This window comes from Herpailurus yagouaroundi, unplaced genomic scaffold (genome assembly GCF_014898765.1).
Source record: "Herpailurus yagouaroundi ecotype Mexico unplaced genomic scaffold, PumYag 193, whole genome shotgun sequence".
NCBI lineage: Eukaryota > Metazoa > Chordata > Mammalia > Carnivora > Felidae > Herpailurus > Herpailurus yagouaroundi.
The window spans coordinates 1415524-1431238 of record NW_024412424.1 but is presented as its reverse complement, the minus strand read 5'-3'; the positions used below and the strand labels follow the sequence as shown (position 1 = coordinate 1431238).

Below are 15715 nucleotides of genomic sequence, written 5' to 3'. Positions count from 1 at the left end.
CCCTGCTCATGCTCTGTCTCTGTCTCTCAATAATAAATAAACGTTCACAAAATTTAAATAGGGTCATGAGAACATTCAGTTATAAATGTGGCTCACATTTGTGGCTTGCATTACTGGACAGCACTGGTCTACAGTTCCTCTGACCCCTTATAAAAATCAGGGCTGATTTTAGGGCAATGAAATTACCCTATCTGAGGTTATAATGGTGGATATACGCCATTACACATTTGTCCAAATCCATAGAAGGCGCAACAGCCAAAATGATCATAATGTAAACTACAGACTTTGGGGGACGATGATGTGTCAGTGCAGGTTCATCGACTGTAGCAAATGCACCCCTCCGGTGGGGGGTGTTGATATTGGAGGAGGCTGCATGAGAGTACGGAGTGGGGGGAATATAGGGGGTTTGCGGGAAATCTCTGTACTTTCTGCTCAACCTGGCTGTGAACCCAAATCCGATCTTTATTTTTTTTTAAGTTCTTTTTTTTTTTTTTTTTGAGAAGAGAAAGAGGGGCAGAGAGAGAGAGAGGGAGAGAGAGAATCATAAGCAGGCTCCGTGCTGTCAGTGCATAGCCCAATGTGGGGCTAGATCCCATGAACCATGAGATCAAGACCTGAGCTGAAATCAAGAGTTGGATGCTCAACTGAGCTACCCCATGCACCCTATGATATATATATATTTTAATATTTATTTATTTAAGCAATCTCTACATCCAGCATGGGGTTTGAACTCACCACCGCTGAGATCAAGAGTCACACACTCCTCCGACTGGGCCAGCCAGGCATCCCCCAAACTGACCTTTAAACAAAATAGTCTTTTTGGGGGCACCTGGGAGGCTCAGTCAGTTGAGCGTATGACTTTGGCTCCGGTCATGATCTCGCAGTTCGTGAGTTTAAGCCCCACATCGCCGCTTCAGATCCTCTGTCCCCCCTCTCTCTGTCCCTCCCCCACTTGCGCCCTCTTGAAAATAAATAACCGTTAAAAGAAAAAGAGAGAAAGAAAAAATAGTCTTTTTTTTTTTTTTTCTTTAATCGGGCTGTGGATTGTCTGTTGGTCACCCCCTAGGAAGCCTTCCCTGTTTCAGACAGAAGAAAACTCTATCACCCACTCCCATGACCCCTGATTCTTGTCTGGTTATAGCACCAACCACACTTTTTTGTGGCTACCTTATTGTAGGGGTTGCATTGCCTGGCTCCTCCCTGGGAGCACCCCATCCTCTCATGCAGCACTCCTTAATCCCTGTGACTGGCGGGGATAAGCACCCTCATCTCAAATGAACCAGAAGCACAGAAAGGTTAGGTTTACCCCGAACAGGGAAAGCTGCAGCCTGGGGGCCAAAACTGGCCTGGCATCTATTTCTGTGTGACCCGTGAGGTCAGGATAGTTTTTACGATTTTAAATCGTTGAAAAAATAAATAAATATAAGACTACTATTTTGTGACACGTGAAAAGGATACAAAATCCAAATTTGGGCATCCATCAACAAAGTCTTAGTGGCACACAGCCAGCCCCACTTGAAATATCATCTGTGGAGGCTTTCACGTTACAGGTGCGACAGGGACCACTGGGTCTGCGGCCTTTCAGAAAAGGTTTTGCCAGCCACGGGTCTTGAATGGCCCCCCTCGCTCCAAACCCCTGTCCACTTCCAACCAAATCCAGAGTTGCCCCCCCCCCACCCCGCTCCCTGCCACCATGGCTCCGAATAAGAGTTAGACACTACCTGCAGCGAGAAGGGACTCGTCTTCAGAGACTACCAGGAACCTCACAGATTCTGGAAGCTTCTCCAGCAGGCTGTCTCCTTCGGGGGAAATCTGTGCAAAGTCAAGGATGCCCATCAAGCATTTCCACAGGGTTAAGAGTCCAGGGTCAAGAGTTTGAATGCAAGGCTCTGTCACTCACCAGCTTCCAAGAAAATTCCTTAGCCCTTGGGTACCTCAGTTTCCTCATCTATTAAATGGGTGATGATACAGGACGACCACATAGGACCATCATGGGCTAAGAATCGTGCAGAATGGTTCCCCCCCCCCAACCTGCACATAGTCAGCCCTCCCAGCGTGGTAGCTCTTATTATTACCGTTGATACTGTTTTTGTAACTAGCTCAGGCACCCGGAGAACATTCCGGCACTTGTTTCCTGCCCCCAGAGGAGCTCTGGAGATCTCAAATAAGATAGAAACTCCCATTCCCGAGTTGCAGGACTGACTCTATTCAGATCGAAGAGGATGGTTCTTTCCTCAATCCTGCAGCCCCAATTCAGCTACGGATTATTTTTTTAATTTAAATTTTAGTTAGTTAATATACGGTGCAATATTGGCTTCTCAGCTACTGATTTTTGAGCGTCTGACAGCCACCAGGCCGAGAGCCAAAAACTTTACATTCATTACCTCCGGGAGGGGCACAGACAGGACGCCTCGGGGGCCAAGAAAAGTGAGTTGTTGGCACTAATCCAAGCCAATGTTTAAAAAAATATATTTGTCCACCTTCATGTAGTGGGGGTGGGAGAAATGAATTTCCTCATGGCTCTCACGGTTGATTTTTTTAACTGCTGATTGAAAAAAAAATGTTTCTTTTAAAACTTAGAGAGTTAAACAATACTGTATAAGATGGGGGGGTGGGGAGAAGTATCCAGAGCACATCAGGAACACCTCGCCACCTTTCCTGCCATTGTCCCTTCACCCCAGAAGGGGCTGTTGTCTACTTTGTGAGCACCTGCTTGCACAGGTGAGCATTTACACGACCATCCTTTTTTGCACCATCCGTCATAGATACTGTTCTGCAAGTTTGCTTTTACGTAATGCGTCTGGGGCAGCGGTTCTCAAAGGGTGGGAGGGCGATTTTGTGCCACCCTCGCCGGCCAAGAGCTGGCAATGCCTTGAGACATTTTTGTCAGGACCGAGTGCCAACAATTACCCATATTGGCCGGCCCCCAGGAGACACCAAGAGAGGTTTCCTGAAACGCACTGAGTTGCAAATCCCTAGAATTAAGAAGCCAAATGTCATTTATTAAAAGATCAAAGGTAGGGGCGCCCGGGTGGCTCAAGTCGGTGAAGCGTCTGACTTCGGCTCAGGTCACGGTCTCGCGGTGCGTGGGTTCGAGCCCCGTGTCGGGCTCTGTGCTTGCAGCTCGGAGCCTGGAGCCTGCTTTGGATTCTGTGTCGCCCTCCTTCTCTGCCCCTCCCCTGCTCAGGCTCTGTCTCTCTCTCTCTCAAAAATAAAATAAACATAAATAAATAAAATAAAATAAATAAAAAATAAAAAATGACCGAAGGTGAAGACATTGGGCACTTTGGGGCCAAGCAATGTGGGCGTCACACTCAGTAAAGCAGCTTACCAAGGAGACGGAGCCCTTGCTGAACCCGGTGACCATCTGCCCCTGCTTCTGGAGCGAGACCCCACAGGTAGGCGTTTCTTCCTTGATGCTGGATAAATGTTGCCTCCCCTGCGGCTTCCCTGTGGCTGAGCTCCACAGGCCGGCCACGCCACCCTGGGACACGGTCAGCAGCGTGGCCCGGGAAGCCAGCACTCCTGCATACACCCAGCAGTCAGAGGGATCTCCCAGGATCTGGAAAACCAGTTCTGCAGTTTCTAGATGCCACGCACTGACCTAATGGAGTCGTGAAAAGGAAGAGAAATCTCAGTGAGAGACCTGGGTGGCAGGTTTTCCAGGGGCAAACGCAAAACCCGTGCTTTTTCATAGTGCGTGCATTTCCTTTTCAGCGTTGGCAGTTCCAAACAAGGCAGGCGGGAGACACATCCTGGATTAGAGCCTAGAACAGCAAAAGGACATTGGTGGAAAACTTGATGCAATCCAAGTGAAGTCTGCGTTGGGCTGATAGAAATGACCAATATTAATGTCTTAGCTGTGGCGAATGTACCCTGGTTATGTAAGATGTTGACATTACAGGAAACTGAACAGAAGGGCATATGGGAACTCTTTCTAATAGCTCTATCACTTTTCCACGAACCTAAATTTTCTCCAAAGTGACAGTCTCAAGAATGAGAGCAAAGTTAGCCACGCCGTGTACATTCACATATATGTTCACCTCAAGTAATTACTGATCAGAGCAGATTTCATATTTAACCTCACCAGAAAAAGTACCTTTTTTAATTGACAGTAACCATTTAAATAGTAAACATTTGCCCATTAATTCTCCTTTTGGGGTTTACTCTAAAAAAAATTTTTTTTAATGTTTATTTATTCTCAAGAGAGTGCGAGCAGGGGAGGGGCAGAGAGGGAGACACAAAATTGGAGACACAAAATTGGACAGCTCCAGGCTCTGAGCTGTCAGCACAGAGCCCAACGCGGGGCTGGAATTCATGAACCGTGAGATCATGACCTGAGCCGAAGTCAGATGCTTAACCGACTGAGCCACCCAGGCACCCCTGGGGTTTACTCTAAAGAAATATGGAGAGATACAAAGATCTATGTAGAAGGAAAGTTGCCTCAATTATTTGAAGGTGCAAGGAACTAGGAACAACTTATCTGTCCAGCAGTAAGAGATCAGGTACATAACTACCATGGAGTCATGCAAGGCAATCTTAGGAAGTCACTAAGCATGCTGTTTTTGAAGAATGCTTAAGGTCATGGACAAATAAAATAGATTTCTAAAACTGCATCTATAGCTTCATATATGTTTTTGTCCCCATTTTGTGTTATACATACATGCACATGTGTATGTGTATGAAACCCACATAAAATAAAACCCTGTAAAATGTTAACAGCATTTGTCTTAGGGATTGTTTAGTATCATTTCTTATTACTTTACTGTATTTTCCTGACTTCTGCTGATAACCAAATGATTTCTTTAACCAGTTTTGCAATCGATCAACACCTCTCTAATATTTAAGCCCGCACCGTCAGTAAAAATACAAGGCAAGCTGCATGTGACTTTAAATTTTTTATCAATCACTTTAGAAAAAGTAAGAAGAAGGGTGCCTGCGTGGCTCAGTCTCGGGTCATGATCTCACAGTTCGTGAGTTCGAGCCCCACATCCGGCTGTCTGCTGACAGCGGGGAGCCTGCTTCAGATCCTCTGTCTTCCTCTCTCTGTCCCTCCCCGACTTGTGCCCCCGGGCTACTGCTTGCTCTCTCTCTCTCTCTCTCTCTCTCTCTCTCAAAAATAAAATAAACATTAAAAAAAAGTAAGAAAAACAAGGGAGAGCAATTTAAATAATACATTTTACTTAACCCATATGTCCAAATGTTATCATTTCAACATGTAATCAATATAAAATTATCATTGAAATATGTTACATCATTTTTATGATACTAGGGCTTTGAAATCCAGTGTGTTTTAAACTTAGGGCACATCTCAATCCAGAATAACCACGTTTCAAGTGTTCACTAACCACGTCTGGGTGGTGATGCCCCACACTGGACAGCATAGTTTATAAGCTACCGATATTACTTACATGAACAACTTCCATTTACGAATAAAATATAATAATTAACAGCTACTAATTATTTGGTGCTTACTATGTAACAAGCACTATGCCACATGTTTTAGTCATTATCTCATCTAGTAGATGAAGCAGAGCAGTAAGGTAATGTATCAAGATCACTCAGCTTGCAAAGAAGTCACCTGGGAATTAGCTAGAGATTTTTTTCCCAAGCCCTTTAGTTACTAAGCTTTCACTCACTATTCTTCTGTGTCTCTATTCATAAAACAATCAGATCATAGGGTTATAGGTGATATAAAAGAATAACACAGCAGAATACACATTGTTTTCAGTTGCAGGTGGGACATTTACCAGAAAAAGATCATAAAATGAATCTCAAATGAAAGGATTCATCCTACAAATGAAATTAAATTAGGGAGAAAAAAAAGGTAAGCTATCTGGGAATCTTTCAAATATCTGGAAATGAATAGCATACTTTTTTTTTTTTATAATTGTTTTAACATTGGGGCGCCTGGGTGGCTCAGTCAGTTGGGTGTCCGACTTTGGCTCAGGTCATGATCTCCTGATTCATGGGTTTGAGACCCGCATCGGCTCTGTGCTGATGGCCCAGAGTCTGGAGCCTGCTGCGGATTCTGTGTCTCCCTCTCTGCCCTCCCTGATTGTGCTTTCTTTCTCTCTCTCTCTCGAAAATCATTAAACATTAAAAACAAATTTAAAAACAAATTTTTTTTAACGTTTATTCATTCTTGAGAGATAGAGAGCATGAGCTGGGGAGGAGCAGAGAGAGAGAGAGAGAGAGGGAGACACAGAATCCGAAGCAGGCTCCAGGTTCTGAACTGTCAGCATAGACCCTGATGCAGGGCTCAGACCCACAAACCATGAGATCATGACCTGAGCCTAAGCCAGACGCTTAACTGAAGGAGCCACCCGGGGGCCCCAAATACCACACCTCTAAATAGCCCATGGAATAAAGAACAAATCAAAAGGGAAATCCAAATGTATTTTAAACTGAATGCAAATGGTAATATGATGTATCAAGGTTTGTGGGATTCAAGTAAAGCTGTACTCAGAGGGAAATTCATAGTACTAAAAATTACCAAGTTAAAAAAGATGAAAGGCCTCAATTCTTCAGGGTCAGATAGAACTACTGAAATCATCTAATCCAACTGTGAAGTTTGAAACCCCTGATAGCATCCTATCAAGTGGTTGTGTACCCCTGTTTACACCCACCCCCTATCAGGGAGCCCCTCCTTATAGAAACAGCATATACTGTCTTGGAAAGCTCTGGTCTCTTTCCTTTGCAAACAGGGGCAGGTGTTTGTTACCTTTGAGCCAGATGCCAAATACACAACCTTCTTTGTTTCATCCAAGTGAAGACTCCAGGTCTCAGGGTGCATAGGATCCTTTGAGCCTCCATCCCAAATGGTGAATTTCTCCTGGCCAGTCAGTAGATTCCACAAGCGCAGTGTATGGTCCTTTGAGGCAGAGAGGGCAAGTGTCCCTTTGGCAAACACCTTCACATACCTCACCTCTCCTGCAGTAGACCAGGGTCGGGGAGAGTACATTAGCTGAAAACATTTTGACCTTCCAACTACCAAAATGCCTGTTGGTTTGGAAATTCCCTGGCTTACCAAAGAAAAGATGATGGGTTCAAACATAGCCAAATTACAAGTGACGGAATGTGGCAAAACTAAATTAAGAGTTGCAACAATTGATATTACAAGCAATCATACGCCAATAAAATGGGCAATCTGGGAGAAATGGACAAATTCCTAGAAACATATCAACTACTAAAACTGAAACAGGCAGAAATAGAAAATTTGAACAGACCCATAACCAGTAAATAAATTGAATTAGTAATCAAAAATCTCCCAAAAACCAGAGTCCAGGGCCAGATGGCTTTCCAGGGGAATTCTACCAAACATTTAAAGAAGAGTTAACACCTAATCTTTTGAAGTTGTTCCAAAAAATAGAAATGGAAGGAAAACGTCCAAACTCTTCTTATGAAGCCAGCGCTACCTTGATTCCAAAACCAGACAGAGACCCCACTAAAAAGGAAAACTATAGACCAATTTCCCTGATGAACATGGATGTAAAAATCCTCAACAAGATACTAGCCAACCGGATCCAACAATACATTAAAAAAATTATTCACCACGACCAAGTGGGATTTATACCTGGGATGCAAGGCTGGTTCAATATCCGCAAAACAAAACAATTAACGTGACTCATCACATCAATAAAAGAAAGGACAAGAACCATATGATCCTCTCAATAGATGCAGAGAAAGTATTTGAGAAAGCAATACAGCATCCTTTCTTGATAAAACCCTCAAGAAAGTAGGAATAGAAGGATCATATCTCAAGATCATAAAAGCTGTATATGAAAGACCCACTGCTAATATCATCCTCAATGGGGAAAAACTGAGAGCTTTCCCCCTAAGGTCAGGAACATGACGGGGATGTCCACTCTCACCACTGCTATCCAACATAGTATTGGAAGTCTTAGCCTCAGCAATCAGACAACACAAAGAAATAAAAGGCATCCAAATCGGCCAGAAGGAGGTCAAACTTTCACTCTTCGCAGATGACATGCTACTCTATATGGAAAACCCAAAAGATTCCACCAAAAAACTACTAGAACTGATCCAGGAATACAGCAAAGTCTCTCATCAACCTTCTGTTGAATATTTCCAATGAGTAAGAGTCTTGAACTGGAGGATGTGAGCATTTCTATGGTGGATAAACGGTATGTGGGACTTTTCTGCACTATTTTAGCAACTTCTTATGAGTCTAGAATTATTTCAAAATAAAATGCTCAGAAAAAAAGGGAAAAAGGAAAAATGTGCATACAATTTGACTCAGAAATCCCACTTTTAAGAATGTGTCTTACAGAGGGGCGCCTGGGTGGCTCGGTCGGTTGAGCATCTGATTTCGGCTCGGGTCATGATCTCTCGGCTCGTGAGTTTGAGACCCCGTCGGGTTCTGTGCTGACAGCTTGGAGACTGGAGCCCACTTCAGATTCTGTGTCTCCCTCCCTCTCTGCCCCTCCCTTGCTCGTGCTCTGTCTCTCTCTCTCTCTCTCAAAAATAAATAAACATTAAAAAATTAAAAAAAAAAAGAATGTGTCCTATAGAAATAATAGCATAAGTGTGTGAAGATGTCAGATGTTAATTGCAGCATTGTCTTATAAAAAGAAAATTGCAAACAACCTGTTTATGAAAAGGGAGTTGTTAAAGAATATGGTGTATCTGCATAAAGAATATTACAAAGCCATTAAAAATAATAAGATAGATGTATATATACACCTAACTATAATAAATTATTACAACAGCCAATACTTAGAGGGCTTTCTATGTGCCAAGCATAGTGGTTAGTAGTTTCCATGCATTAAACTCCTTTAATCTCATAAAAATTGTGCGAGGTACTATTATTATCCCATTGCATAGATATGGAAACTGAGGCACAGCTGAGTACAGTAACTTATCCCAAACCACATGATTAATAAGTTGTGGAGCCAGGACTCCAGCCCAGAACTCAAGCTCTCAACCTCTACGTGATATATTCTACAATATATTGTGACAAAAGCAAGTTACAGCCCAGTGTATAAAATAGTACCATCTGCTTTTGACAAAAACTCAAAGTACATGAACTTATACAGAGCTACATCTGCATAAGCCTAGAAAAAAATTAGTTCTGGCATTTAATAAACTCTGACTACCAATCAGTTCCACGGAGACTGAAGGGTGGGAGAGACTAAAGGGAGTTTTATCTCTTATATAAAACTGTATATATTTGTGTATATCCGAACACCTGCTGGGGGAAGGGACTAGAACAACAATATGCTGATAAATGATGAACAACAGACTCTCCAGAGGGGTTGGGGGAAGCCCTGACTTGTGGCATTTTGTCAATTTCCTTGGTGTAACTATTCCCGCCCGTGGTTGATTTCATGCCACTAACATGACTCCTCATTGAATATAAGGTTGTGAAGAGAGTTCGGTAGCAGCCCATTTCCGCCTTGCAGGTATGGTAGCCAAGCACACGGGTAGTAAAGTACAGTATAATACTTTGAAAGTAATAAGTTTTGGGGCGTCTGGGTGGCTCAGTCGGTTAAAGTTAAGCGTCTGATTCATGGTTTCCGCTCAGGTCATGATCTCGCCGCTCTTGAATTCAAGCCCCAGGTTGGGCTCTGCACTCTCAGCTCGGGATTCTCTCTTCTTGTTATTCTCTCTCTCCACCTCTCTCTCTGCCCCTCCCCTTCTGGAGCTTGTTCACGTTTGCTCTCTCTCTCAAAATAAATAAACACACAAAAAAGAAAGTGATGAGCTTTGGATATGTATTACCTTGTTTTTTTTTTTTTTTTAATTTTTTTTTCAACGTTTATTTATTTTTGGGACAGAGAGAGACAGAGCATGAACGGGGGAGGGGCAGAGAGAGAGGGAGACACAGAATCGGAAACAGGCTCCAGGCTCCGAGCCATCAGCCCAGAGCCCGACGCGGGGCTCGAACTCACGGACCGCGAGATCGTGACCTGGCTGAAGTCAGACGCCCAACCGACTGCGCCACCCAGGCGCCCCCGTATTACCTTGTTTTAATGGAATCGACTTAACTGCAAGCTTCTAAAATTTCATATTTGACAATGCCTGTGATCACTGCCTCACCACACTCCTGAGAACTTCACAATCAGGTCTCTTGCAAACACCAGGGCAAACCACGTCCAGCTTGCTGGCATGTGATGGGAAATTTTCAGTCTCCTTATTACACATGCCTGTAACGCTTTTCGTTTTGTCAGTAAACTGACAGCCGAGTTTTCCTAATTACAAATAATAAGACTTTGATGACTTAAGAAAATTTTTTGTGTGTGTGTTTACTTATTTTGAGAGAGAAAGAGAGTCAGAGTATGAGTGGGGGAGGGGCAGAGAGAGAGGGAGACACAGAATCGGAAACAGGCTCCAGGCTCTGAACTGTCGGCACAGAGCCCGACGTGCGGCTCGAACTCACGAACCGTGAGATCATGACCTGAGCTGAAGTCGGACACGTAACCGACTGAGCTACCCAGGTGCCCCGCTGATGACTTTTTAAAAAATGAATCAAGGTCCATGGGTAAATGGGTTCAGGTCCTGGACAGATGGCCCACGCACACAAAAATAGACCTATGTGAAACTAGCCATCCTGATGATAATAAAATGAATGGAATCTGACAGATACTCTATCAGTACCCACGTCATTCCCAGCTCTTGGGAAAAAAAAAAAGAATATGTTGAGGACGTCTGATGCTGGCAGCTTTGGGGTCGGGGGGGGGCAGTTTATTCTGCTACATATACACTTCTCAAAACCCATAGAAATGCTCACATCCTCCAGTTCAAGACTCCTACGCACTGGAAATATTCAACAGGAGGAAAAAAATGTTGATGAGAGTAAAAAGAGATTCATCACAGTAGAATCCATAGTAGCCGAACACTAGAAATAGCCTGAATAACAAAAATTTAAAAAAATAATGAAATAAAAATAAATTTAAAAAACTTTTTAATGTTTTAATTTTTTTTTTTAATTTTTTTCAACATTTATTTATTATTTATTTTTGGGACAGAGAGAGACAGAGCATGAACGGGGGAGGGGCAGCGAGAGAGGGAGACACAGAATCGGAAACAGGCTCCAGGCTCCGAGCCATCAGCCCAGAGCCTGACGCAGGGCTCGAACTCACGGACCGCGAGATCGTGACCTGGCTGAAGTCGGCCGCTTAACCGACTGCGCCACCCAGGCGCCCCTAATGTTTTAATTTTTATGTTGAGAGAGAAAGAGAGACAGTGATCAGGGGAGGGGCAGAGAGAGAGAGAGACAGAATCCTCAGCAGGCTCCAGGCTGAGCTGTCAGCACAGAGCCTGACACAGGGGTCTTGAACGTACAAGCTGTGAGATCATGACCTAAGCCAAAGTCGGACACTTAACCGACTGAGCCCCCCAGGCGCCCCGAAATAAAATAAATTTTTAAAAAATCATTTAATGGGAATGCAAGCTGGTGCAGCCACTCTGGAAAACAGTATGGAGGTTTGGCAAAAAATTAAAAATAGAACTACTCTACGACCCAGCAATTGCACTACTAGGCATTTATCCATGGGATACAGGTGTGCTGTTTCGAAGGGACACATGCACCCCCATGTTTAGAGCAGCACCATCAACAGTAGCCAAAGTATGGAAAGAGCCCAAATGTCCATCGATGGATGAACGGATAAAGAAGATGTGGTATATATATACAATGGAATATTACTCGACAAGGAAAAAGAATGAAATCTTGCCATTTGCAACTACGTGGATGGAACTGGAGGGTATTATGCTAAGTGAAATTAGTCAGAGAAAGACAAAAATCATATGATTTCACTCATGTGAGGACTTTAAGAGACAAAACGGACGAACATAAGGGAAGGGAAACAAAAATAATATAAAAACAGGGAGGGGGACAAAACAGAAGAGACTCATAAATATGGAGAACAAACTGAGGGTTACAGGAGGGGTTGTGGGAGGGGGGATGGGCTAAATGGGTAAGGGGCACTAAGGAATCTACTCCTGAAATCATTGTTGCACTATATGCTAACTAATTTGGATGTCAATTTATAAAAAAAGGGGGCGCCTGGGTGGCTCAGTCGGTTGAGCATCTGACTTCGGCTCAGGTCATGATCTCGGGGTCCGTGAGTTCAAGCCCCGCGTCAGGCTCTGTGCTGACAGCTCAGAGCCTGAAGCCTGTTTCAGATTCTGTGTCTTCCTCTCTCTCTTCCCTTCCCCCGCTCATGCCCTCTCTCTCTCTCTGTCAAAAATAAATGAACATTAAAAAAAATAATAAAATAATAATAAAAAATAAAACAAGTTAAAATAAAAAAATTTTTAAAAATCATTTAATACATTCTGGAACACGATCTGTTGAGAAGAATGAAATATTTTGCTGCATTTAAACATGATAAATGTGACACTGGATGGATCACAACAGCAAGATTCCTAACAGCCTCAAGTTGGAAACAATGTAAATGCCCTCCGACTGATACGGATACTGTTCCTTCCACATCGAATGTCCAGCACCAGAAAGTTGATAGATCCAGGAAGCACATGGGTGGTTGCCATGGGGCTGGGCGTGAGAGTGGAGATGTACTCCACAGAGGGCGGGCCATGCAGAGAGGACTCCTTGGGGTGATGGAAAGTTCTAGCATTAGGGTGATGGTTGTACAACTCAGTAAATCTAAAAATTGTTGCATTACACTTAAAACAGGTGAAATGGTATGTCAATTACACCTCAATAAAGTTGTTTTAAAAAAAAAAGATTCAATGGAAATAAAAGATTGGTTATGGCAAAATGTTGAGAAAAAATTATAAAACTGTACATACTTAAATTGCAGTGACATATATCTTTTATATGAGAGAGAGAGAGAGAGAGAGAGGGAGAGAGTGAGTGTGCAAGTGAAGGAAGGGCAGAGAGAGAAAAAGAATCTTAAGCAGGCTCCATGCTCAATGCAGAGCCTGACTCAGGGCTCGATCCCCCGACCCTCGGATCATGACCTGAGTCCAAATCGAGAGTCGGTTGCTCAACAGACTGAGCCACCCAGAAGCTCCATAATGATAAAATAATTTTAACATCTTTATTGAGATATAATTCACGAGCATGAAATTCCCCCATCCCATGTATGACGGTACAATTCGCTGGTCTTTGTGTGGTCACAGAGCTGTGACACCATCACCACAGTCTACATTCAGAGTGTTTTCAAAACCTCAAAAAGCTGGCATTCCCTCCCCCTTTCTCTCTTTGTCGTTTAAACCATTTGGAGGCGTGTAATTCATTGGCATCTAACACATTCGCAATGCTGTGCAACCGTCACCCCTATCTGATTCCGGAACATTTCCATCACCCCCAAAAGGAACCCCCGTCCTCATGAGCCATCACTTCCCATTCCTCCCTCCCCAACCAGCAACAACTAATCTGTTTTGTGTCTCTCTAGATCTGCCTGTTCTGGACATTTTGTATAAACAAATCATACTGACTGTGGGCTTTTGTGACTGGCTTCTTTGATTTGCTATAATGTCTCAAGCTCCAGCCTCCTGCCGACCTTGCTGTTCTGTAAACACACCAGCCTCCCTCCCCTGTCCCTGCCCTTTGCACGCTTCTTTCTTCACGCCCTTTTTGTCTTGGCCGAAGCATCCCCAGCTGGGAGAAATGCTTTACCTAACTGTCCTAAGTCGGTCACTTGGACTGCTGCTCGGACATCTTGTTGCCGTGATTACCATGCATAACTATATTTCGCCTTCCCAAATGCCTGAGTCTGACTCAGGCCAGTGTTAAGGTAAGGTGAGCGAGGCACTCATTTTGGGTGCCAAATTTAAGGAGGTGCCAAATTACCGAGCTTCCGTTTTGCCCTTGGCTCCCATATGGCTTGGCACAGTGCTCTTGCCAATCCTGTCTTTAAGACAGCTTGATATTTATTCATGGTGGATTTTTTTTTTGCATTAATTTTGATTTTTAAAAATATTCCATTGAAATCTTATTTATCTTTAAAAAATTTTGTTTTATCCTTATTTATTTTTGAGAGAAAGAGAGACAGAGCGTGAGCAGGGGAGGGGCTGAGAGAGAGGGAGACACAGAATCCGAAGCAGGCTCCAGGCTCTGAGCCATCAGCACAGAGCCCGAGGCGGGGCTCGAACCCACAAACCGCGAGATCGTGACCTGAGCCGAAGTTGGATGTTCAAACCAACTGAGCCACACAGGCGCCCCGAAACCTTATCTATCTTGATGACGAAGTTGACAAAGCCCACTTTCCAGGCCTCACCTGTGTGTCCCATGTGCATATGGATCACCTGATGTTCTTCCGTGTCCCACACAGCCACGGTGCCATCCTGGGTGCCGACAACCAGCAGCCTCTCTTCCACGCTCCACGCCATGGCCGTGATGCCTGCAGCCACACAGAGACAACAGCGAGCGACCACGTCAGCTCCCGTGTCTGAGCCCTCAGCCATGGGGCCCTCTAATGGGCCCGCGCTTCACAGATAGGGAAACTGAGGCACAGATTCAGCCCCTTGTCCAGAGCCACACACCTAGAAAGTTCCAGCACTGTCAGACGCCAGATTCAGATCTCGACTGCAATGTTCATGTTGCTCTTAGGGACGACGCTAGGTCCTAAGTGTCTCCCAAGCTCAGCGGTTCTCACGCAGGGGCGATTCCTTTCCCCGCTCAGTGCCTCAGTTTCCCATATATAAAATAGGGGAAAGTTGAAATCAGAGCCAGTCCAAGTCTGAGAGGACTGGATTTTGTTCCCACCTCACTGGGACAGGGAGTATGGACATGGGATTTGTTTTTCTTTCCTTTTCTCTCCTTTCCTTTTCTTTCTTTCTCTGGTCATTCACTGTGTGACCCTGGAAATGTGAGCTCAAACTTCTCATTTAGCAAATGAAAAAACTGAAGCCCAGAGTGGGTAGAAACTTTCCGAGCTTTGACATAACTAGGGCTCCTACAGAGGCACAGTGGGTCTGGAACACAAAACGTCTCCCTACCCGGGAGCAAAAACAAAAACTTCTCTGTGACTGCCACTTCCTAATCAGTCACTGCACTGTGATTTGTCCCCCATAGCCATCCGGTCAGACTTCTTTTTGTAACAAAGCCCACAGCCCACAGGTGTTAGCTGAGTGCACATTCACCCAGACAAAGGCCATATTTCCCAAGCTCCCTTGCAGCAGAAGATGGCCAAGATCTTACCGAGGAGGCACTTCTCACAGACGCGATAAATTCTGCTTCTAGACCACTCCCTCAAAGGGAAGGGGTCTGCCATCCACCTCCCCTTCCCACTTCCTACTGGCCAAAAGGCCATCCTATTGGTCGGGGCTGGAACGGCCACTGTTAAGCCGTCAAATGTTAGTTTGACATTGAAAATGGCAGAGCAACAAGACTGAGTCTAGGTCCCTGATGCGAGAAGTAAGGGAGATGATTCATTTTCAGAAATACCAAATAAAAGCTGTGCTGTCTAACTGACAGTAGTTTTACAACCTATTGGAAATACGTCCGAACCCCCTCCCCCACAATGGAGTCCCAAACCCTTAGACACTTCACTTCCAGGTTCCTCGTCCCCTCTGAGTTTCGCGGGCTTATTTTTCGCGGGCTTTGCAATGAGCACGCGCCAAAGGACTGAAGTCTCTGTGTCACTCTGGGAATGTACATGCGTTCCAATCAGACTTTTTGCCTTACGTGGACATAGGCGACTACCAGTAAGGCTGCAACCTCTGCAGTACTCAGCCAATGAGGAACCAGGGGAGGGACTTGCCTCTGTAGTGCTCAGCCAGTGAG

General features: G+C 44.4%; 1 protein-coding gene across 5 annotated transcripts in view; it reads right to left on the bottom strand.

Annotated features, from left to right (window-relative positions):
- NWD1 (NACHT and WD repeat domain containing 1) overlaps positions 1 to 15715 on the bottom strand; it is a 73349-nt gene that overhangs the window by 20170 nt on the left and 37464 nt on the right. For all 5 annotated transcript variants that reach the window (XM_040444832.1, XM_040444829.1, XM_040444831.1 and 2 more), the window contains 4 exons: positions 14208 to 14330; positions 6725 to 6933; positions 3332 to 3604; positions 1722 to 1812 (listed from right to left, as the gene is read on the bottom strand). In XM_040444832.1, coding sequence (XP_040300766.1) covers positions 1722 to 1812; positions 3332 to 3604; positions 6725 to 6933; positions 14208 to 14330 — 696 coding nt within the window. The remainder of the gene's footprint in view (positions 1 to 1721; positions 1813 to 3331; positions 3605 to 6724; positions 6934 to 14207; positions 14331 to 15715) is intronic.